This window comes from Hyposmocoma kahamanoa, unplaced genomic scaffold, assembly GCF_003589595.1.
Source record: "Hyposmocoma kahamanoa isolate Upper Pololo Valley unplaced genomic scaffold, ASM358959v1 181, whole genome shotgun sequence".
In the NCBI taxonomy this organism is placed as follows: Eukaryota; Metazoa; Arthropoda; class Insecta; order Lepidoptera; family Cosmopterigidae; genus Hyposmocoma; species Hyposmocoma kahamanoa.
Window position 1 is genome coordinate 409,338 of NW_020653712.1, and position 24,474 is coordinate 433,811.

Below are 24,474 nucleotides of genomic sequence, written 5' to 3' on the forward strand. Positions count from 1 at the left end.
CCTCACTACTGGCATCAATATCGTATTAGGTAATACATATAAATACGTGCTTTCAGGAATGTTGAAGCCTTCCTAGTCCCTCTAAAGTGTTTTTTCCAAACAGAGAGCCCCGTCCCATTTTTTGGTGAAAACCTTTTGGAATATAATAAAAATATTATCTAGCCTTTAAATGCCATTGATTGACAAGAACAAACAAACTGTTTTTGGGCTTGAAAGTAACACAAGGCGTGAATGTATGTATGTATGTTTGTTGATGATTTTCTTTGTTGACATTTATTCTACATCGAATCTGGATAAAGTATAGACTGTCTAAAGTATAAAAATTGTATATCTGTGGAGCAATAAATACAACATAACTATAAGTGTAAAATAAGGTTGAAGACAGACGAGCTTAATTTTGTGAGTTGTGAGTCGCCTAGTTTACGTTCGATTGAAATTGGGTTGGGGCCTCAAGTAAAATAAATATTTTAATCAGTTGATATTATGCTTTTGTACGAAGTGTTTGTGTCATGCGCATCCAATACCAAAATGACCACTTCCCTCACCCCTTCCTCCACTCATACCAGCACGTGACACGGTACGACGACTGAAATTCAGTTGTGCGTAATTAAATTCTGCGTGTGTCGGCAGATAACTCATTTTGAGTCGTCGTCTGGAACAAACCGGACTTTTATATGAAATCGAATATGTAGCTCAAATAACGTAATTCACAACTCACAAAAGTACGTCTAGCCTCACCTTAAGGCAACTAAGTTTACGTTTTATACATTAGTTTGAATTTTCACACTCTTTCTTTATAATCAAAGGAAAGAACGTTCTAGAATATATTTTGAAGAAATGTTTACAGGAGCGGCCGACGGCGAGATAGTACCAGAGCCCGAAGTTCAAAAGGCCGCGTTGAATGTTCTTGTCAACTGCGTCTGCGCACCCGTTCATAGAGTGAGTTTATTATGTTTATAGATTTTTTTAACTATCGTCTTTTTATTGTATCGATGCATACACAATAATGCTTGCCATCGTGATGAAAGAATTTGCTAATCGATTGTTGCCAAGGGGTGCCAGACGTTCAGGAAAGAAGAATGGTACATCGTACGGGGAAGCTCTTTTCGTGCTAGATATGAGCGCCGATAATAGACCAACCGACGGCGCGCCGATGAAAATGTGTCGGCGACGCGAGCGCGACCATGAAACGAATTTGTATAACACTGTTTGGTTTTATAAAACCGTCATAAAAATACTTTTTGAAAGGAAAAAATTAAATAACGTATTTTCTATAGTAATCAAATTTTTATGAGTTACATCAGGCGCTTGCACGCGAACGCATTGTGTATGCGACGCCAGAAATTGACATATTAATGTTTTAAACAAAACATCTTCGAATATAAAGTCACTAAGTTTTATCTCAGAAATGTCAATGTCTGGCTTCGCCATTTTCTCTACGCATACACAATACTGAAGCGTACGATCGTAGCGCCTGATCGAATTGAACGGAATTGCGCGCCGATTGCCTTTGTCGGAGGGCCGACGCGGCACTCATATCTATTTCGTGCACCCCGAGTTAACGATTTTCAGTGCATTTGATTTTTGAAGCAAAAGTTTTCTCTTATAGGCCTTATTCAGAGTGGCGGTGGGCGCGAGTGCGGGTTCGGGTGCGTGTAAATCAAATGTACGTAGACGCTCGTTGCGTTCACAGGGGCCGCGCGAGTAGATCTATTACATCGATATAACCAGAAATAGAGATGAAATGTCATTTAATTTGAAAACTATTCTGCCAAATCGTTACGGTGACATCTACGCTCCGATTGGCCAGCCCGAATTCGAAACAATTGACGGGTGTCGTCAAATTGTTTTACTTCAATATGACCAGTTTAACTTGAGCTTTGCTATAATGGACGAAAATTGAAAAATTACATGACATGTGAGTCCGTTTGGTTTGTAATTAGATGTTTTCCCACACCAAAGAACGGAACAGCCCCCCATTGTTAGACAATATTTTTGGAATATACGGAGACGTACACACAGATCAGTTGTTGGCGCTGCACTAGTTCAGTTTTCTAATTTGTAAACAAGGGTTGATATTTAAAAGTGATATAAGGCCCATTTACCAGATCAGTTGCCAGGGATGGGTGGCACTTATTTCGTCTAGAGATTTATTGGCTCTGTCCGCCCTTACCTTTCACAGTCCTTGGTCTAGCGTCTGTTTGAGATTTCGACGTGTGGACGAAATCGCCAAAATCCGCGCGCTCACACCCGCGCCTGCGCTCTGAATGAGCCTATAGGTTTATTTTTCTGACGTATTCTGAACTATTTATAGATGTGTGAAATGTATTGTATTATATCGAAGGCATAAAACACACATTATTTCAATTTACAAAATTGTTTTAATGTTACAGACAGGCACATTGTCGTCGAGATTCTCGCTAACGGGGTCAAGTAAAAAGAAAACTGCGCTCAAGTCCTACGAGGACGTCATACAGAAGGTCTGGGAGAGCGTCCGGACCAACAACGGTATAATGGTGAGATACGTTTTCATTCATTTGTAACTTGCCACATTAAAATACACAGGTGTAACAAAAAGGTGTAATAAATAATGGTAATACCATACGCTGCATTCCCTTGGCTTCGGTTGGTAAATGTAGTTAAAACCGGCCAAAGATCCGAGAAAAAGGTCTATCTTTTTTTAAAGAGTGAAATTACTTGCAGAGTTGGAAGTTTTCGCAAAATTTTAAATAGTAATGTAGTTGTTGTCGCCAGTTTTATCGATAGATTGTAAAAAATAAATTTAAAATCCGACTTCGATTTCATGCTGTAAAGTTGTCAAAATGGAGATAGTACCGGTTCCGAGTTCACAATCGATATGTGGAACACCTTTTTCCGACCATTAGTAATAATAAATAATATAGTTAAAATGCTGCTTGATTCTTGAGTCTGAGTCCTTGACCCCCGTCGACTGTGGCATTACCGGGAAATACCGCTGCTCTCAAAAAACAAAATTCAAAATGTATTTTTTAGGTCATGGGATTCGCGAGATACTAAAATAGATAGCCGAAATAATAATAATTATGATAATATAATGATTATATTTATGAATTTCACAGGTTCTACTGTCTCTGATGATGGTAAAAGCACCAATAACCGATGCGGACCGATTGCGCGGTCTGGCGTGCCGAGCTCTAGCCGGGTTGGCTCGCTGTCCCACTGTGCGACAGATCATATCGAAACTACCACTGTTCACCACCTCGCAGATACAAGGTAAACAAAGCGGTTTAATTTTTAAAACTACATTATTGCAAAGGCCGGAAAGTAAAAGATTGCCGGACGAGTATTACCTGTAGTTGTTGTTTAACTGCCTCCGTGGCCGAACGGTTACCTTCCTGGACTGCCACGCAGAGGTCCTGGGTTCGATTCGTATGCGTATGGCCAACATTCATTTCTCTCGTGAGTTTGGGTGTAATTTGTGGTTATCCGTGGCACTCGCGACGCAGTTTTTCCCTAGTGCGAGGCTATGAGTGTGTTGCATTATATGTTATTATACGAGTCAGGCAATCCCGTTCCCGCCGAAGTATATATAGTGCTTTTCTCAACTATTCGATTTATTCCATGACAACTTATAGCTATTTCCGCCGCCAAGCAGTAATGTGATAATTATTGCGTTACTGTTTTGATGGATAAGGGTGCTGGTGAATCAACAGGCACACGGGACTTGTCAACTTTAAGTCTCTACGGCAGTGTCCCTCAGATGTTTGCGAAGCTCTTCTTAGTGCTACTTAACACTGCATCTGTTATAGGTAGACGTGTAGCTTATCACCAGGCGTACGACTTGTTTGTCCCGTCATTTAATGTCAAATAAATTTTTATGGTATTTCAATGGATGATCGCGGGTTCTACTCCCATCCTTTGTCCGACATCAGTCCGAAACAATTACTGTGAACTACTCGACCAAATCAGAAAGACAATGTCGAGTATGAAGCTTCATTCGCATCATGCTTTTTTTAAATTTGATCGAGTGTTACTTCTTCTTTCTGTCTTTATTCTATGCTAGGTGGGGTCGCTACAACATGTATTTTTCTTCCACTCTCCCCTAGCAGCCATCATTTCCACACTCACCTTTCTTATCCATGTCATCATTCACACAATCCAAAGGAATAAAATGCTCTAAAAGTACAATTTGGGGCTATTCAAGGCTAGAGTGAATAGGCATTTTTTAGGCAAACGCGTACCATCGTCGGTCACATCGTCGCTTAACATCAGGTGCGATTGTGGCCAAGCGTGTGTCTATAAAATCCATCCATCTTTCTTTGGCCTTCCTCTCCCCTAATATCCCTCCACATTAATATCTAACACTCGCCTCGTCACATGACATTCTTCCCTCCGCATGACATGTCCACACTACGCTAACCTATTACTCCTCACCTTTTCTGCCACTGGCGCCACTTTCAAACCTTCCCTGATGTACTCATTCCTTATCTTATCCTATCTCGTCACTCCACACATCATACAACATTCGCATTTCCGCTGCATGCACAGATCGAGTATTACTTGTTTGACAGTAATTTGTTTCGGACATGGGTCCCGTCCTCCGTAGTAGACTTCCAGTTTTCATGTTGTCGCCATCCTTGAGATCCCGGGTTCGATCCCTCCCGGTGCAGAAAACTAACTTTTCTATGTTGTCTCGAGTCTGGGTGTTTGTGGTACCGTCGTCGTTCCCGATTTCCATAACACAAGTGCTTTAGCTACTTACATTGGGATCAGAGCGACGACGTGCATGTGATGTTGTCTAATATTTATTTATTTAATCGTGTGTTACAGTGCTAATGCGCGATCCGATTCTACAAGAGAAGCGACAAGAGCACGTAATGTTTCAGAAATACGCTCTAGAATTACTTGAACGCGTCTCTGGGAAGAGCAAACATATGGGAGCAGAGTTCGAGACTTCACTGGCTAATATACATCGGGTATGTATTTAAAAAGCAACCTCATCATCATCAACACATTTTACGTGCCATTACTGTACGGGTCTCGCCTCAGTCGAGGGTTTAGGCCATAGGTTCCCAACATTTTTTGGCTCACCGCCCACTTAATCACAAAAAATAATTAAATACACGTACTTTTTATATAAACTTAACACTAAAAATCACAAGGAAATAGTACATTATTGCAGAGGCCGGAAAGTAAGGGATTGCTAAGCAATTCCCGTTCCCGCCGATGCATGTGTAGTATTTTTCTCGAACAATATGAAGACATAATAAAAGATTACAGGAAAATATTAAAAGTAATATTTGCGTGTTAGGAAAATTGCTAAAAGAAAATGTAATTGTATTTTCATGCACATCATGTGTTTGAATGTATATCTATTATTGTATTTTCGTTTTTGCTCTTCTCACTATCACTCATTTTCGCGCCTAAAATACAAAAAAGACGAAAAACACAAACACCAAAAACCAGGCCACTAGTTTAAATGTTACCGCCATTTTCTTTTTTTTTAAGTAAGCGGTACAGGTAGGTATTTTTAATTCTTGAAATTACGAACACTGGGCAGTTAACTGTATGAGTTTTTCTTTGGCCTATTTACATAGGTAGTTCATTATTAATAGGTAAATTTAAAAGTTTAGAAAAGAGGACAGTAATGGATTTTCATACATTGCAGGCCTTGGCCGGGAAGAAGTCACACGGTCCATAAATGGCAAACTTTCCGTGTTCGCTTTTTGAAAGTAATGCAAACATTTCCGAGCATGTTTGAGAAAAAAAAATATATGTACTGTACTTTATATAGATAATTCAGGTTTTTTTTCAAATGCGGTAGCACCACCAGAACAGCATCAACGCCCCTCTATTGCGTCTGAGGCCCCTATTGCCCTCCTAGAACTTTTCAGCGCCCCCCAGTTGGCGCTGAAAAGTCGTAGGAGGTAAGGACCAGTTTGGGAAAATATGGTTTTGGCCGTTGTCCGCCACACTGGCCCAATACGGGTTGGGGACACAAGTCTTCTGAGGGTTGTAAACCTTCTTTAACGTGCAGGTTTCATTATGATATTTTCCTTCACCGAAATGTTTAAAATTGCATATTGAATTTTGCACATAAATTCCGAGCAATTCACGAGGTTCAAGTCCGGTTTCATGAGAGACTGTAACTATACTGCTATGGCTTCTAAAAAGCTATCTATAAAATATTATTCTTTATACGGACATCGAACAAACACAAAGAAACATTCTTCATTCAGACTTGAACCAGTGTCTGTTGCTACAACGTGCCTATAACTCTTACTAACAGAGTTACGGATCTGGCCAGCAGATCTTACGGATTTTCCTGAGATCCTTGTATATTAGATTTAAACACTAACTACATCTAAATAGACACCGCAAGTGCGTCAATCTGTATGAAAACCAAGTGTGCCACATTTTTGTGCCTCCGATGACGTCACAACGGGCTAATAGTGATAGAAAACCTCCGGCACTAAGGCGGTTGTTTAAATCGAAGATGCAGTCGCAGCACGTATTTACAATAATGCTTTTTTGATTATAAAGAGCCGTGGAATCTTAATATAGTAAAATAATACCCGAATACGATAATTAAGTCCTTTATTAGTACGTGTTTTGAAAAAAAGAGTTTCTCCGGAAAACTAAAAAAAACAATAGCGACCTTTATAGAATATTTTTATAACATTTTCTAAGGTCTTTAGAATTATTATCCCTATGTTTCCTAAATCGATCAGAATCGAGAACTGTGTTGCTTCAAGTGAACATCACTAATAGTAAAATTTGACCAATAACATGACGAAGCGGCCGTACCACGAAACTGCATGCATTATGCGAAAGATCGCTCGTTCGATATTCACGGCCTACTAAAGAAGGACCACAAGTGTACCGCACCAAATAAAAACTGCAATGTATTAGGATTTTTTCCACAATTGCACGTCCCGTTGTGCTCTTTATGTTGCAATATACCTTGTGCGACGTCCGCAGGCAAACGTGGTGGCGCAGACGCGGATCAACTACAACGAGCGGCAGCTGCTGCAGCTGGTGGCGGCGCACCTGGCGGCGCGCGGGCTGCCCGAGAGCGCGGCCACGCTGCAGCGCGAGGCCAGCCTGCCGCCGCCGCTGCCCGCCGCGCCCGCGCCGCCGCCGCCGCCCGTCTACGCGCCCTCCACGCCCGTACGGGTCAGTCACAGAACAATAAATACTAGTAGAATTGGTTAGTTAAAGATAAAGATAAATTTATTTCAATATAACTTAACGATACAAGTAAAACCAATGTAAATAAAGCTATTATAGTATTAAAATAAGCATTAAAAAGGGAATCTAAATTATACATTCTTCATAGTAACCGTAATTGCGATGCCTAAACTAAGTAAATGTGTACCTGTATTTTAGAAAGAAAGAAGGAAGGAAAGAAAGAAAATTCATTTATTTGGGCACCACAAATGACAACACGCAGAAAAAATAAAATAAAATAAACAATCAAACCTAAAAAACAAAAGAAATAACACAGTGAAGGCATCTTTTTGGGCAAATTTCTTTATGTTTTTAGGTTTTTTAATTATTAAGATTTCTTATATTTTACAATAAAATTATTAGTAGTTATAAATTAATGGTTAACTATATAAAAATAATGAAACAGCTTCCAGCAAGTCCTCCGTTTCATCTTAAGTTTAACTCTTAAGCCTCAGTTAGCATCGCACGCGTGACCACGGTATGGACAGTTGCCCTTACTTGATCTCGTCCGCCATTATCGCTTTGTACGGTATGGTTGTGTCATTCTTTCGCGCAAATTGTTTAAAATCCTAGAAAAATGTCTTATTGTTCTATTATGGAGTGCAAAAATGATAGCACCAAGAATATTACCCGTGGTGGTATTTCATATCATCGGTAAGTCTTTAATAAATTTTCTGAATTGGTTTTTGTATTGTAACAAACGAAAGTAAACGTTATCCCAATGCAATATGGTCGAGTTTCATCTTTTGGTGAACTAGGTAAAGATCTCGAATTTTCCACGCTAGTAGCGAACAAAAAAATGCTTAATGAGTGTTTTTTTAGTTTTAAACTTACGTGATCGAAATGAAGTTCATTATGCAACGTGTGCGTTAAAGAAGACATCTGTTATCGAGCAGATACTACTTTCTGTTCGTTCGTCGTCGATGTTAGTCGTTCGTCGTAGTCCAGCCACTAGCCGCAAGATGGCAGGCAGCACGTTAGGAAAGGGTAAAGTTTAAATTGTATTAACAGTCCAGAATTTGTTATATCTTTTTAAATTAGAAACTGCGATCAAACATCATCAAAATTTCATAGTGTTTTAGTTTATCATTTGTTTGTGTGCGTTTTGGCGATAGGACTTCTGATAGTAATCGAGGCTTTAGGCACTTCCATTGTTTTTGTGTGGGGTGAGTGCTGCCCACATACGAAAGAAAAGAATGTAAATGGCATCAAGCAACATTTGTATCAAAACCGGTGTGGTCACACGCACAATTTTGATTAGTTAAAAAATATCAAACGAAAATAGACAATAATAAAAAACTTTTGGTAAAAACAAATTAAACTTATTTGGATCTAATAAGGTTTTATTATTACTAGTCACATAAAAGCTAAGAATCCTATGAACATTACCTTCTTGGAACAAAAGCAATCAAAAAAAGTTGACAATCTACAGATAGGGATGTGACATTTAATTGATATCGACATTATGTTTCATAACTAGCGGAATATTGAACTAGGCATTGCTTTATACCTGCTATAATTAGGGTTAATCACGGAGAATATGGAAACGGCATTTAAAGCGATTCCTTCGGGAACTAGCGTAGCTGACTTTTACACGCACACATTTGTTACCAAATACGCATAAGATTTTACTACACGCAAATATTAATTGATATTAGCTACGCAGGCGTGTGCGTAAACGTAGCTACATGCTACAATTACAGTATTAATGATTTATTATACTGTCATCGTACTTTCATTAACCTACCAGATTTCAAGTCAATCCGATCACTGGAAGGGTTGAAATATTAAAACACAGTCATCATAAAAATCTTTATTCTCCCTGAAATATGATGTATTTGTTCAACAACTACTACCTCTTTCTGAACTGGCTGAACATGACTGCACCTATAGCGTCAAGAAAATGAAGATACTTATTTCCGAAGGCGTAGAAGCGAATCATTTGTTTCATGAAAACTTGATGAAAAATAACTGACAATGCTTCATAAATGTTTTCACATTTAGATGTGGTCTATAATTTGTGAAGACTCTGAGTTTCATGTCCTGATTAACTAATTGATTTATTTCTTAATGATTTTTTCGGTTGTTATTGATATGTATATAATTTAATGTGATGTCATAAAATGCCTGTAGCAAATGTTGCTACATTTAGTAGGTATCCGCTTTTATTGCCTGTTTCTTCAGCCCATTTCTCCTTTAAAAAGGATCCGGCGAGAAACTAAAAAAAATTAATACAAAAACTGCAAATGTAAATCATGCCTGTGATAAAACTAAGAACTCAAACGGATGAAGGTGACGCAATATAATAAGCAAGTAAGGAGATAGGAATCATGTAGATAAGGGAAAGAAAATCTCCAATCATAAAGTCTTCATTTAATACTCCACGAGCTTACCTCTTCTATCTATATTTCCCTTTTTTTCATTAATACATTTTACCACTATTAACACGTTTTTACTTCAATTGAAAATTTTAAAAAACTATTGCGAGTGTTGTGACCAAACATTTAAGTAACCAAAATTGTTAGCTTTTAAATACCTGTAAACAATTTATGTTTACACATTGGTACTGCTATAATAAAAAAAATGTTGAACTGAACTAAAACCGGGTTTCTAAATACAGAGTTTCTACATAATTGCCTTGATAATTTGATTACAACACGCGACCCAGTACCAAGTGCAATACGACACTAGTGCAAGCAATTCATTGAGCGTCATTCGAATTGTTCTTTTGACGGCGGCGATGGCTAGCAAGCAATGTATATTGTTATTACCGGGTTGCAAGAAAATAGTTTTGTTTCGAAATTATAGTATTGTATTGTTCAAATTATTAGAAAATACAGAGTTTTAGTACTTACCGATGAAATGAAATCACTCCCGGAGTATTTTTTAAACTTTGGCTTCTTACGCGACGTGATATAATGGCACAATTTTGTATTTTTATTATTTTTATATTTTTTTATTATTATATTTTAAATTATTTCTATTTTTTCCACAAAATAATCATGTATCGCATTTGAACGACGACTGACGCGCTGTTGACACTCATATGAAAGTCTGTTCATAAGCTAGGTAACGCGGACCCCGCCCACTAACCAGTCTATTACTAGTATTTATGTGGTCTGTGGTGGCCTTTCCCTCTTGTTCTTGTTCTTACCCGGGGCCCACGAGCCTAGCAAATTCGCTTATTACTGCAAGCGTCAGAGTCGAGGGTCAATTACAAATGTAATGATTTTGTTTGTAAAACGTAACGGTATCTATGTACTAGCGTACTAGATTCAGCGTTCCATAAACACGCTGTTTCACTGATGTCGGTGAAGACACAACATTGTTTTTTGCCGCAGCGCCATCTGTGAGAAATCTATGAAAGTTTTTCTTCACTCTGCGACGTACCTTTACACTTACCAGCCGCTGACTGGAGATGTTACTTTAATAATTGTAATTAACTAAGTTTTGTTGTATATCAGGATCTACTATGAAACCTTTATACACGATTATAATCAATTATTTTTTGTGAAATTACTCCACACTTACGTTGTTTTTTAATATTGATTCTGTCGGTTACACTAAAATATAAAAAAACAGTATCTATTTGGTATAATTACGGGAAATGTCGATGCGTCCTTATTCCATAGTCCGTCCAACCATTTATTTAACTTTTGACACATGCATGCCTCCGTGGCTGAACGGTTACCATGCCGGACTGCCACGCAGAGGTCCCAGGTTCGATTCCCGGGCCGGGAGAAATATTTGTATGGCCTACAATTATTTCTCTCGTGAGTTTGGGTGTAATTTGTGGTTGTCTATGCGTGTGTCCATGGCACCCGCGACACAGGGTTTCCCTAGTGCGGGCTATGTTGAGTGTGTGCGTTATTTATTATTTATTATTTTTTTATACAACCATAAACAAAAAAAATGCAATACTTCCTGGCCTCTTTAACTCCGATATTTATCGTGTCAACAGATTATATAACGAAAATTATTCAAGTTAATAAATTTTGGTACCTGTCTAATCAATTGTAATGAAATTAAATGAATAGGCGCTTTGTCGTCGAGTTGCGGATACCAGCCTGTTGCACCAAGTACCAAGTAAATGAATTCTTATAGTTTATTATAATGAGTCGTCGAATTCTTCTCCATACGAACGGGAATCATCATTTGAATCCTCCTTAACATTAATTATTAAATCTTGAGTACATAAATTTCAAACGCAACATCACGACCCCAATCAGACAATATGAACCCGAACAACAGACAATATGAATTTTGAACCCGCTCACGATTCACGATTAAAACTTCTTCATATGTAAAATCAATAATTATAAAAAACCGAATCAGAAACGCATTAGGACATCACTAATTGATTGAAATTCGAGCTGTCAAAAGTTAAATGAACAACCGTTCGGGCGGAGTATAGTTTGTTATAGTTATTAAACAAAGATCGAAAACTTAGAAAAAAAACCATTTCGATCCGGTTGAATTCGAACCAGCGTCTCCTAGCAAACATTGCTAGACGCTGTGAATAATGCCTGCGAATCCGGGACGGAACGGAAAAACCGTAGTTCAATAATGTTCATATTACTTGGTGGCAGAAACAAGTAACGTGACAGTTCTTCCCTGGACGAACTCTTTCACAAAGACCTCTACTGATATAAAAAAGTATATTGAAACGAAATAAAATATTGTTCCACAGCCTCGTCTGTCTGTGTCCCGCACGAGCAGCACCGGCTCCCTCCACCGCGACAGTATGGACAACCACCTCAACATGAGCACAGAGGACAGTCCGTTGCCGTCGGTAATTAAAATAAGGTACGCTATTTAACAATTCATCAAATGTTAATCAAATCGCGAAAACCTATAATCTGAGAGTACAGAATGAAACTTAACGTAATATTTTTTCCACAGAAAAGTCCAACAGCCTCCACCAGTGTCTACGGTGCCAGTCCCCACCGTGGCGGAGCACAAACGGAGCCTCCAGAAGCAAATGAGCAGTTGCACGAGCGGTGAACCCTTGCAGCCCCAACACAGGGTGACACTTCACACCATCATCACCGAATACCTGTATAACCAACACGCCTTGTGCAAGAACCCCGTTGTCACTTGCCCGCAGTTCAATTTGTTTCAGTAAGTATACCTACTATGTGACATTATCTTTACATTAAATAATAGTAGTTTCGAATGTACTGTGTTTCAACTAAAAGTGGATTGTACGTAATCGTCGTTTTCTTTCTTGGTACAGCGACACCGCAAGCTTTTCAGAATTGCACCAGGAACTTCTCAACAAATTGGATCGCTTGCTCAATAGTTGCAATCGCTTTATTTGTGGTCTTCGTAAACTTGATCACGTGTCCGCATGTCGCAATGAGCTGAAGAGACTTACGAGTCGCCAGTGTCATGATTTGAGAATACTTTCCACTCTTTACTCTATCATTATTGATATATGTGCACCTGGATATTTGAAATGTAAATTTCAATATCCCATAATAGCAATCTTCGCTCAGACAGCAAATTGGCGCTTTTAATTCCTTCTCACCTTAAGGGTTTTCTTTCTCAACTCATGTTTTACTCTTCAGGCAATACGACTCTGGAACGCTCTACCGCCCCATATTCATATAAAAGCGCCGAATAAGCTAGCTATCAAGCAATTAGTCCGCGATTTCATATTGGAGTCTCGATCTACATATCATTAGTCTGACATTGCTATAAATAAATTTGTATTTTAAATATATATGTGTATGTATTATATATTATGTATTTATGTGTATATAGGTTGCTTGTATAAGTATATAGTTAGCCATATTGTTAACATAATGTATTTTGTACCCAGTTCTCCGGTTGACTGGTAGAGAATGCCTAATGGCATTAAGCCATATATACTGTTTTGTGTGCAATTACGTTTGAATAAATAAATAAATAAATAAAAAATCTTTGTTGAACGTCTGCTTTCTTGAAGCGTATTCATTGTGCACCACGTCCCCAAGATTGAAAATTCCGCGCTCTTCAAATACGAAGGGCGTCGGTTTGACGATACAGAGACGATTTAAAAAAAATGCGACGAGTGCACTGAAGGCTATTCCAAAAATTGACTTCTAAAACTGCTTTGGGATGTGGAAGCCGGTGGGAGCGTATTACGTTTGTATTTAATTAATAATTAATAATCTCAGTGCAGAGTACTAAAAATACCAACCTCAAAAGTCATTCATATCCTAGTTTAGTTTGCCACCCTTAGAGATGGAATATTTTCATGAAATTTAAATGGGACCACTTCTGAGGTACCAGCACACTTTCCAAAAAAAAAAAAGAATCACCATTAACAGTTCACGTGTTCATGCCGTCCACGATTTGAATAAGTCTTTTACAATGTCTTAACTGTATTGGTACCTTAATGGGATAAACAGTCATGTTAGTGAACAAGCGCATATTTAATAACTGCTCAGTGGCCGAACGATTTCGTGCCGGTCTGCCACGCAGAGGTCTCGGGTTCGATTCCCTGGCCGAGAGAAACATTTGTATGGCCTTACTACATTTATTTCTCTCGTGGTTTTGGGTGTAATTTGTGGAGTTGAATGTGTGTGTCCATGGCATCCCCGACTCAGGGTTTTCCTATTTAGCTTTATTTATTTAATTCTGCTGCTCTCTGACCCATTCGTCCACAACCACAAGTCTTTCCGTACGGTTAACGGGACGTCTCTCGCCAGGCCTCACAAGTGTCCGGACCCCCGCGGCGCGTCAGCCGTGTGCGGCGCGGGCGAGGCCCTGAACCTGTGCGCACGCGTCGCCCGGCGCGAGCTGGGCTTCGGCTGCGGCGGGCGGCGCGCCGACTCGCGACTGGTGCACTCGCACTTCGCGCCCGTTCGCACGCTGCGCCTGCAGGACGACGACTCCTACTTCACCCACACCATCTTCCACGTGAGTTATTACGTGTTTTTTTTTATAATGTCAAGTGACGGGACGAACAAGTGCCACTCAGAGCTTTAAATCGCAAAGATCTCGTCACCCTGAGACGTAAGTTGATAAGTCCCATATGCCTTCAATTTCACCAGCACCCTTAACCCTTCAAAACCGGAACATGGTATTGCTGACATTACTGCTTGGCGACAGAAATAGGTAAGGTCACAGTACTTCCCTGGACGAACCGCCGATAGGTACCAATAATAATAGATTATTCGGTCCACATGAATTTATTGTATAAAGTAATGGTGAAGAAAGAAAGGCTGTAACAATAAAAATAGTATAAAAAACAGGTACAATATTAAAAAAAACACTCCCTACTTAAATACTGCTAAACATGTGTGAGACAGTAAAGAACTTACCCCGAAAGTGCCGTATTTTTTACAAATATTAGTTATAGTCTTTTCGGAAGATGAAGTAAAATGACATTTGTAGGGTTGCCAGTTTTCATAAAATTTATATAGTTATGTTATTTAGTTATTATCGATAGTTTTATCGATAGATTGTGAAAGAAGATAAAATTTTACCAAAAATGACTGAATTCTAATGATTACTAATTGCACGTAGTTAAACCAAAAGGATCCAATCCACATCCACTCACTTTCGAGAAATGGCAGTTTGAAGTTTAAAAGTGTTTCTCACTCTTCTTTTGTTTTTAAAACTTATACTGTTATGTAACTCCAGAGATCTTTATTTATGTTTATGTGTTGGATTTTTTTTACTAATTTAAGAGGTTAGACTTTAGGGACCGTTTGGTACATGTAACAAATTTTTTGATAATTTTGTGGATTGGATCCTTTTTGCTTAATTACGTTCAATTGCGTTATTCCCTTCTTTATTCTAATTTCGACAGTTGGCCTACTAGTATCGAGGTCTATTTTTATTCATAAACATTTTGAGAAGAATAGCCGGATTTGTTTATCTAAATTGAGTTAAAATGAGAAACAATTTGTATTTTTCATAAATGTAGTTCTAAATAGTTTGTATGTATGTATGAACTCACAAAAATTAACAATTCAAATGAACTTGTGTACAGCAATTGGATGAATAACGGGTCGAGGATGATTCGAATGAAACCAGTTCGGCTATATATTCCATAAGCGTGACCAATATTCAGTCGATAGTTTATAGAATGTTTATCAACTGCAATCACTAGCTGCTCGCAAGCGGGCAACACTTTAGAACTGTCATTTTATTACGTCTTCAAAAAATACAGACTGTAGGTTAGCTAGGCTGTAATACAGGCTGTAGGTAGGCTAACTATTATTAAGTAATTAATAGATTCAGGCGTTACTTTCCGGATGTCCATGTTAATAAAAATGGAAGTAAATTAATTTGCTACTCCGCGGACCCAGTGAAGGTTAAATCGTGAATAAAATAATAATAATAATATAAAAAAATAAATAAAATAAGCTGAATAGCTGCGCTTGTGTTGAATATTTTTTCATGCAGTTAATTATCCCACCCACCCTTCGCATAAAATTAATAACACAAGCGCAACTACAGTCACAAACCACCACCAAAAATATACTCGATACGTGTTTTGTCTCTCCACGAGACACCTTAGGGGCTGTTGACTGCTCGACACTCGACCGAAGAGTAAGCTCGTTCAGAACGGTTGGTGTATTTAAACCCCGCTACCCCCAGTGTTGCTATTGTAGAAACCCGAAAATACCCATAGTAAATGCGAGCAAATTAATTTACTTCTATTTTTATTGACTGTTATTAATAATGTACTTATGATGTCTATGATAAAATTTAATTATCTTTTTAACAGCCAACGCAACAACAACTGTTAGCAGCGACATCTGCAGGCGACATCAGAATATTCAACCTCTTTAGCGGCACCGAAGAGAATTCATATCAGGTTCACGAGTCCTACATATACCATATGCAGGTATGTATCAATATTTTTTAAACGCTTTAAAAAATAGGTTAGTCGTCTATATTAACTGCCTCTGTGGCCGAACGGTTACCATGCCGAACTGCCACGCAGAGGGTCACAGGTTCCAATTCCCGGGCCGGGAGTAATATTTGTATGGCCTACATTTATTTCTCTCGTGAGTTTGGATGTAATTTGTGGTTGTCTATGTGTATATCCATGGCGCCCGCGACAGAGGGTTTCCCAAGTGCGAGGCTATGTTGAGTGTGTGCATTGTTATAATTATTATATTTTAACTACCTCGTCGAAATGAACAATAGGCCTTTGTGTATAAAATAAAATACCTTCACTAATTTGTTTATTCGTTTACATCAGGCAACTGTGACCCATGACTAACATACATATACGAGTAATATAAAAACTAAATCTACACGTATTGCACTTGTCGGTGACGTGTGACGGAATCTGGTGTCAGGAAACCGGCCGCCGAATCGCCGATATACGACACCCTTCGGCCACAACTTCTTCTTAATGAAGGTCGGCAGGTCGCTCGACTCTCACGGTGTATTGACTTTTAGTCTGATGTATTCCACTATCTCCTCAGACTGCAGTAACGCAGTCAGGTACACCAACAGGGAGTCCATTCTCACACTCTTGAACCGAGTCGATTTCGTGCTGTATGGTTGCAGAGAAGCTTCCTCCCACATATAGTTTGGTTGTGCAATGAACTCCCTGCAGTTTTCCCCGCAGAAATACAGCATGGAGTCCTTCAAAAGGTGTTTGAAAGGGTCCTAGGTTAAAGTTGACAACGCTTCTGTGACGCCTCTGGTGTTGCAGGCGTTCATAGGCGACGATGACCGCTTTCCATCAGGCGGGCCGTATGCTTGTTTGCTGCCTACAAAATATTTAAAAAAAGGTACAGCAGCGTCGTTGGTGTGGCTGGGCGCAACCGGACTGAACTTTCAGTCCTCTCGGTTTAGACTTTACCTTCTCAGTCAGCTGTAACCAAGGGACTTGTAAAGAAGTTTAAGAAAACATTAAATTAAACATTACATTCACGATTTAGATACCAATCGCATACCAGTTTAGTAGCAGTAGAGCTACTTGTGAAAGAGTTCGTTCAGGACTGCCACCTTATCTATTCTGCCGCCAAGCAGTAATGTCAGCATTACTGTGTTCCGGTTTTGAAGGGTAGGGGTGCTGGTGAAATTACAGGCACTTGGGACTTATCAACTTGTGTCTCAGGGTGACAGGCGCAGTGGCAGTGTTCCTCAGATCTTTGGGATATAAAGCTCTGTGTGGCGCTGTAATTGTCAAGGACACTCTTGTAGCTTACCATCAGGCGCTCAAGTTGTTCGTCCCGTCACTTATATAACAAAAAAAAAATGGTAATATGGCATTGACTTAGAAATAAATGGACGACGGGTCTAATACAAAAACCACGAAAGAAATGTCTCAAGTCAACCTATTTAAACGTAGTGATATGTAAAGGAATATGAAAAAGCTAAAACGTTGAATTAAATTGTAATGTCATCGCAGTACTGTTAAATTTTGCTTGCTTCGCTGTCAGTCGAACAAACGAAAACTAAAGCGTGAATGACGCTCTGTATACGATTTAAACGCCCTATAAGTTCGGACACTTTTTAGCGACGTCCATATAATTGTAAGTCAATGTAATATGGTAATTATTTCAGGCGAGTAGAGATGGATTGCTGTTACTGGCATCTGCGACGACGACGTGGCGGCCGCTCTCTGCCCTTTGGAACATGAAGGAGTTTGAACAGCTGTACGTACAATATTTTTACATACCTCTGCCGCCATGCAATAATGTGAGCATTACAGCGTTCCGGTTTAGAAGGGTAAGGGTGCTGGTGGGATTACGGGCACATAGGACTTGTCAAGTTATATGTCAGTGTGACAGGCGCAGTGGCAATGCTCCTTAGATATTAGCGATTTAAAGCTCTGAGTGGCACTGCAACTGGTATGGACAGGCGTGGCACTTACCACCAAATACACGACTGGTGCGTTACGTCATTGGTATCATAAAAATATTACCATGAGAAAACCCTAGTCTAGTGGGCGTGGCCCGCAACATCACGCCACTCGATGAAGGGAACGGAGGGGACAGTTGTATCTAAGCCCGCCACGCCGGCAGCGCGCTCTCTCATTTCTCTCCTATATCACGCCCTTCTGGCGGGCGGAAGTCTTCAGAAGCGCCCTGACCCGAGGTCCGTTTTTTTTACGAAGTTTTACGCCCTTTTTTCCAGTGGCGTAATCAAGACCATCAGTGGCCAATTGCAAAATATCCTTCATAAAAAAAATAGCGCGCTCCCTATTCTTTGCCGTCGAACTCACGATCATTTAGCTTCTCTCGTTGCTTTGTTGATTCTTAATTATTTCAATAAATCTTTACTTATAGCGTTTTGCATTTAAAAAAAAAATTGGATTCAATAGTTCTCCCTAATAATATAATATATTTACGGACCCTCCGTTGGCTCTGCATCTACTTATCACTAAGGCAGCCTTAATAGATTCCCTTGATTTATTTTAGTATTTGTAAGTTACTATTTACATATTATACCATGGTATCAGACGGAGAAAACAGTTGGTACTGTAATGCACCATCAGTTCATCAAGGTGGTCTCACAACATCTGAACATAATACCTATACCCGTGTCCGGCAGTGAGACGTACATGTATAAATGGGATGGTGATGATGATAAATATCACCTTATATCAGAGTACTATAATTTTTAAGTTGATTAAATGTCACGATATTTGACCGCCATGATATTCAATTACTTTTGAGAAATTACTCCATAAGTTTGTTATAATTATTAATACAAAGATCCAACACTACGAAAAAATTGTTTCGATCCGGCTGGCTTCGAAGTTAACGTCTTCCAGCACACCGTGTCAGAAGCCGGAACAAACTAGCGAATTTTACGAATTTTTCTATGTGTTGTAGAACTTTGCTTTTTTAGTTTTTAACTTATATTTATTAGTACAAGGCATGTTTTTCAATCTCTTTATCACGATGATGATGCATCTTATAATTCAAGGAAGACATCGTGATATTATAAGATGGATCTTATAATTGAAGGAAGACATCGTGATATTATAAGAAGCATCTTATAATTGAAGGAAGATATCATCATAAAACCTGAATTTTGGGAAGGCTTAATAAATGTTTTCGAAATCCCCAGTCGGGGTTTCAAGAGTCATTTTCTTAAGGGAAGCTCGTGCCCCTCAGTGGGAAATATATAGTTTAATGACATTTTCCAGAAATAACGTTTGCTTGAATTTTCATAACCTCGAAAGTAATTTTGAAGAGGAAAATGCTTTTTCTTTTAAACCTAAGTTATCCTAACCGAACCTAATCGTGTCTTTGCGATAAACATTCAACATATCCTGAAAGAACAACGTTTCATTATAATTCGGTTTTCGATGTAATAAAAATTCGAACAAATGTTATTTCGGAAAAACAAATTCCAGATTGTAATAGGTAACCATAGTTTATATATTACCATGATGCTGACACGCTCCTGTCCCCAGATTCCAACTAGACAACGAAGAATACGTGGAGTTTTCAAAAATGACCGACGATCGCATAATAGGCACCAAAGGAGAAACGGCAACAATCTTCGACACACGCACTGGGAGGGAACTAATGACCCTCAGCCCCACCATGAGTAACCAATATGCCAAGAATAGAGCTACGTTTAATCCTACGGACGAGTTGGTTTTATCAGGTGATTACCTTATATATAGTATATTTTTTTCATTTTATGGTTTAAAGTAAAAGCCGAAGCTTTCACTTTTTAAAGAGAGAAAAAACACTTTAACAAAAATTTCTTTTCCCGTTAAAAAGTTGCCTTGGCGACATTTAAGCACAACACTTATTCGTACACAAGGTACTAGTTCACTTCAGTTGACAGGTTAACTTATTCTACACATAAAATTAGTATAGCTTTTAAAGTAATTTTACATTTTATGCTGCCCGTCGCGATACAAAAGTTTGTAAAAAAACTCATGAATGCTGAGTGTTGCTATTTTAATTACCTACGAATTACGATGACCTTCTACATACGTAGCCCTATTAAAAAGAAACACCCAAATGGATATAGATACATATGTGACACGATTTATCGTTGAGATTTACAAAATAGAAATTGACCATATTTTGTATTAATTTGCTATTAAAATAATTTTGTTACATTTTTTAAATAAAGTTTTACATCTGGCAACGATTCTGACAAAACAAATTCAACTATAATGTGTTGGAATAAGGTTTATATTTAAGTGAACGCTATTCGACAATGACTCTATTTATTCCGGCTTCTTGGCCGCCATTTCTTTATATGCGGATTTTTTTCGAATGTGCGCGTATATTTTGATGGAGGCGCGTAGATTTGATTAATGAAATAAAAACCGCAGATCCACCGGCTTACCTCGCATCGATTGGTTGAGATGCATCAGGACAGGTAATTACGCGTTTAATAGTGAATATTTTTAATAAATGTTTTTTAAGTGATAGGGTATGTGCGCTACCGGTGGTAACAGGTACGTGGAAAATTTTAGGCAAGCCGGTGGGAATCGAGATAAAACAAATTAACACCCTTTATAAGAAATTTAAAGTTTTGCCATCTCCCGAATAATAACTCTTTATAAGATACAAGTTCGAGAAAGTAAGGCGACGATAATGTAGTGTAGTTTATGTAGATAATTCAGGTCTTTTTTTCCTTTGGGGTAGCATCCCCTGAACATCATTAACGCCCCCGATTTCTTCCGATGCCCGTACTGCCCCACTAGGACTCTTCTGCATCCACTGGGGGGCTGCAGGGACCACTTTGAGAAACTATGGTATAAACAAACTATAATCTGGCTAAATTCGATGTATAACAAAATGTCAACAAACAAAACCATATTCTTTTTAGGGTTAACCTCAGACTGTTTTACAATTATCACAATTTCAATATATATTTTAATTCACAGATGGCGTTCTATGGGATGTAAATACTGGTAAAGAAATCCACAAGTTCGACAAGCTGAATCAAACACACAGCGGTGTATTCCACCCTAACGGCTTAGAAGTAAGTTTGAACATTTCCTTTCTTATTAAGGTTATTAAGTATCACAATGTACTGGTGAAATTACAGGCACATGAGATTTGTCAACTTATGTCTCAGGGTGACGGGCGCAGTGGCAGTGCGTACTTTGCGATTTAAAGTTCTGAGTGGCACTGCAACTGTTACGGATAAGCGTGTCGCTTCCAACAGGGACACGACTTGTTCGTCCCGTGACCTGGTATTATAAAAAAAAAATAACATGACAAAGAAAAAAATTTCATAGATTTCTCACAGATGGCATTACGGCAAAAAGGCCATAAAAAACCAAACCAAAAATCTGCAACGGCCACATAGAAAAATTCACACAGTCTGCTGGTTCGTTCCGTACTTCAGTTGGGAGAGCGTGAGTCACGTATGCTAAAGGCTCTAATTCGAGCCAGTCAGCCGGATCGAATGGATTTTTCATTGTATTTGATCTTTGTATTAATTAATAATCTATAAACATGTACCCGGATACAAAAATAATCACAGAAATACATATTTTTGTATATACTTTACCATACAATGTTTATATTTACACGATTTTATCTTCTGCGTACTTGGATAGCAAAAATCCAGAGTAGTGAGCCGTTTAGCTCTTTAAAATTTTTTCTATTTTTTTAAATAAACTACTATAATAAAATTCCTGTTGACATTCAGCACCACAGGACCTTACGAATGTTTCAATGCGCTGTTGCAGATTTCGTGTTTTTGTTTTTAACGACTTTTTTCCGTAGCGCCATCTGCGAGAAAACTATGAAAGTTTTTCTTCACTCACCCAGGTACCTTTACAGCTACCAGCGGCTGTGTAGAGTTGTAACTTAAGTTTACTCAATATCGCGATGTGAATATCAGTACCCCGATACTCAATTATTTGATACGTTGATAAAATATAATTATATTTCATTCCTTATTTTCTTTGCAGGTAATATCAAATACAGAAGTATGGGATCTACGGACATTCCATCTACTACGGACAGTCCCTACATTAGACAAATCTGAGGTAAGGAAGATAAAAACACTTCTTAAGATGGAATGGTGGATACTACCTCATCTCGAATTCAAATTTTTGCCGTACTAATAACGTTCATTTTGCTTGGGTCGAGCGGCAGAGACGCTGGCTTTATTTTAGAATTAATTTTTTTACAAACGAAATTAAGGTCATTTGAAAATTTTATATCGTATACTATGCGTGTTCTATTTAGTACAGTTGATATAAAAAAAATCATTGGTATATGCATAGAGTATTTAACCAGAAATAGAGACGAAATAAGGACCTTATATTCCTGGTAACACATTAGCGATACAGCTCTTATAAATATCAACTCCCGTTTGCACTGGACCTGTGTGTACGTCTCCGTATATTCCAAAAAATATTCTGTATTTATTGTCATAATATCTCTAACAATGCCGTGCTGTTCTATTCGATGGTGTGGGAAAAACAGCAAAACATCTAATTATAATAAAACATATAATTAAATATGTAACTTTGCAATTTTCGTCCATTATAGCAAAGCTCAAGTTAACTGGTCGATTGAAGTGAAACAGTTGACGACACCCATTGACGACAGCCGTCTATTGTTTCGAATTCGGGCTGGCCAATCGAAGCGCAGTTGTCACAGTAATGATACGGTAGAATAGCATGGACTTACAAATAAATGGACGACGGGTCTAATACAAAAACCACGAAAAAAATGTTTCAAGTCAACCTATTTAAACGTAGTGACATGTAAAGGAATATGAAAAAACTAAAACGTTGAATTTAAATTGTAATGTCATCGCAGTACTGTCTAATTTTGCTTGCTTCGCTGTCAGTCGAACAAACTAAGATTAAAGCGTGAATGACGCTCTGTATACGATTTTAACGCCCTATAAGTTCGGACACTTTTTAGCGCGGACCCGACGTCCATATAATTGTAAGTCAATGTAGAATAGTTTTCAAATAAATTAAATGACATTTCGTCTCTATTTCTGGTTATATACTGGATGGGTATATGTAAAGTACTTATTGGATATAGCGGTTTTCTTCTAAAATTTCGAGGTAAGTTTGCGTTTTTTTTTCTATCGTGAAAATGTTTAGGAATCGTGTTTTTACACCGTATAGTAATCAATAAATATCCTTATCATATTAAGCTTTAACTGTTTTTCGCGTCTCCTTGTAAAGTTGTGTTTTTTTATTTGTACCCCTTTTCACTAGAGCCACAGAAATGATTGTTTTATTTTGTAATAATTATAACAAACTAATGGAGTAATTTCACAAAAAAAAATTGAGTATCGTGATAATAAAATATCGTGATTACAGATTTAATATTAAAACATTTCTGTATTTTTGAATTCGTTTGTGACAGGTGATCTTCAACCCTGCCTGCACAGCGCTTTACGCGTTCTGCCAAGATCAGGACTCTGAAGAACGCAGCCAGTTCGACACCAGCTTCAAAACGCTCGATCCGTACGATTACTCTAGCACAGGTATAGCTTATGTGTGCATATACTAAATAGTTATAGAATAATTATAAATATACAATAATTATATCATTTTAATAGCAGTAGAGCCTTGTGATGGAGTTCGTCCAGGGAAGTACTGCCACCTTTTCATTTTCTGCCGCCAAGCTGCAATGTCTGCCGTCCACTAACTAAAAGGCGGCTAAGTGACAAAATATATTTTTAAGATATTATAAAAAACCATAACCCAGTTTTAGAATATTGATATTGTTTAATGATATTTCAGCTTTGCATCGTTAGGGTAAGTTCAGAGGTAAAGAGAATTTTGTGCTCTTTCTTTTTCTATTTAAAACGGATATTTCACCATTTGTCACTTAGCCGCTTCTTAGTTAGTGGACGGCAGATGTGAGCATTACTGCGTTCCGGTTTTTTTTTTTTAATATATATAATAGACACACGCTTGGCCACAATTTCACCTGATGTTAAGCGACGATGTGACCGACGATGGGACGCGTTTGCCTAAAAAATGCCTATTCACTCTAGCCTTGAATAGCCCCAAATTGTACTTTTCGGGAAATACATATGCCGGTAGAGCATTCCAGGTTTTGAAGGTTATGTTTCATTGCGATGGGCGCAGTGGCACTGTCCCTCAGCTCTTTGCGGTTTAAAGCTCTGAGTGGCACTGCAACTGTTATGGATAGGCGTGTCGCTTTCTACCAGGTGCACGAATTGTTTTTCTCGTCAGTCGCTTAATGTCATAAAAAAAGTGAAATAAAACGAAAATTGCCGTATAAATTGTTGGAATCCTTTGCTGTGTTGTGATACCATACCACTTTCTTTGAAGAAGTAACACATCTATTAACTGTCTCCGTTGTTTATGGCTAA

At 38.4% G+C, this 24,474-nt stretch overlaps 1 protein-coding gene across 2 annotated transcripts in view; it reads left to right on the forward strand.

Annotated features, from left to right (window-relative positions):
* LOC113226060 (protein mahjong) overlaps window positions 1–24,474 on the forward strand; it is a 59,683-nt gene that overhangs the window by 29,308 nt on the left and 5,901 nt on the right. Inside the window, exons 17-30 of one of the 2 annotated variants that reach the window (XM_026458573.1) lie at window positions 836–939; window positions 2,394–2,516; window positions 3,099–3,252; window positions 4,810–4,955; window positions 6,961–7,155; window positions 11,900–12,015; window positions 12,112–12,330; window positions 13,905–14,115; window positions 15,935–16,054; window positions 17,734–17,825; window positions 19,595–19,791; window positions 21,035–21,132; window positions 22,073–22,150; window positions 23,496–23,616. In XM_026458573.1, the coding sequence (XP_026314358.1) occupies window positions 836–939; window positions 2,394–2,516; window positions 3,099–3,252; window positions 4,810–4,955; window positions 6,961–7,155; window positions 11,900–12,015; window positions 12,112–12,330; window positions 13,905–14,115; window positions 15,935–16,054; window positions 17,734–17,825; window positions 19,595–19,791; window positions 21,035–21,132; window positions 22,073–22,150; window positions 23,496–23,616 (1,974 nt within the window). The remainder of the gene's footprint in view (window positions 1–835; window positions 940–2,393; window positions 2,517–3,098; window positions 3,253–4,809; window positions 4,956–6,960; window positions 7,156–11,899; window positions 12,016–12,111; window positions 12,331–13,904; window positions 14,116–15,934; window positions 16,055–17,733; window positions 17,826–19,594; window positions 19,792–21,034; window positions 21,133–22,072; window positions 22,151–23,495; window positions 23,617–24,474) is intronic. The other variant, XM_026458574.1, reaches the window with a different exon arrangement.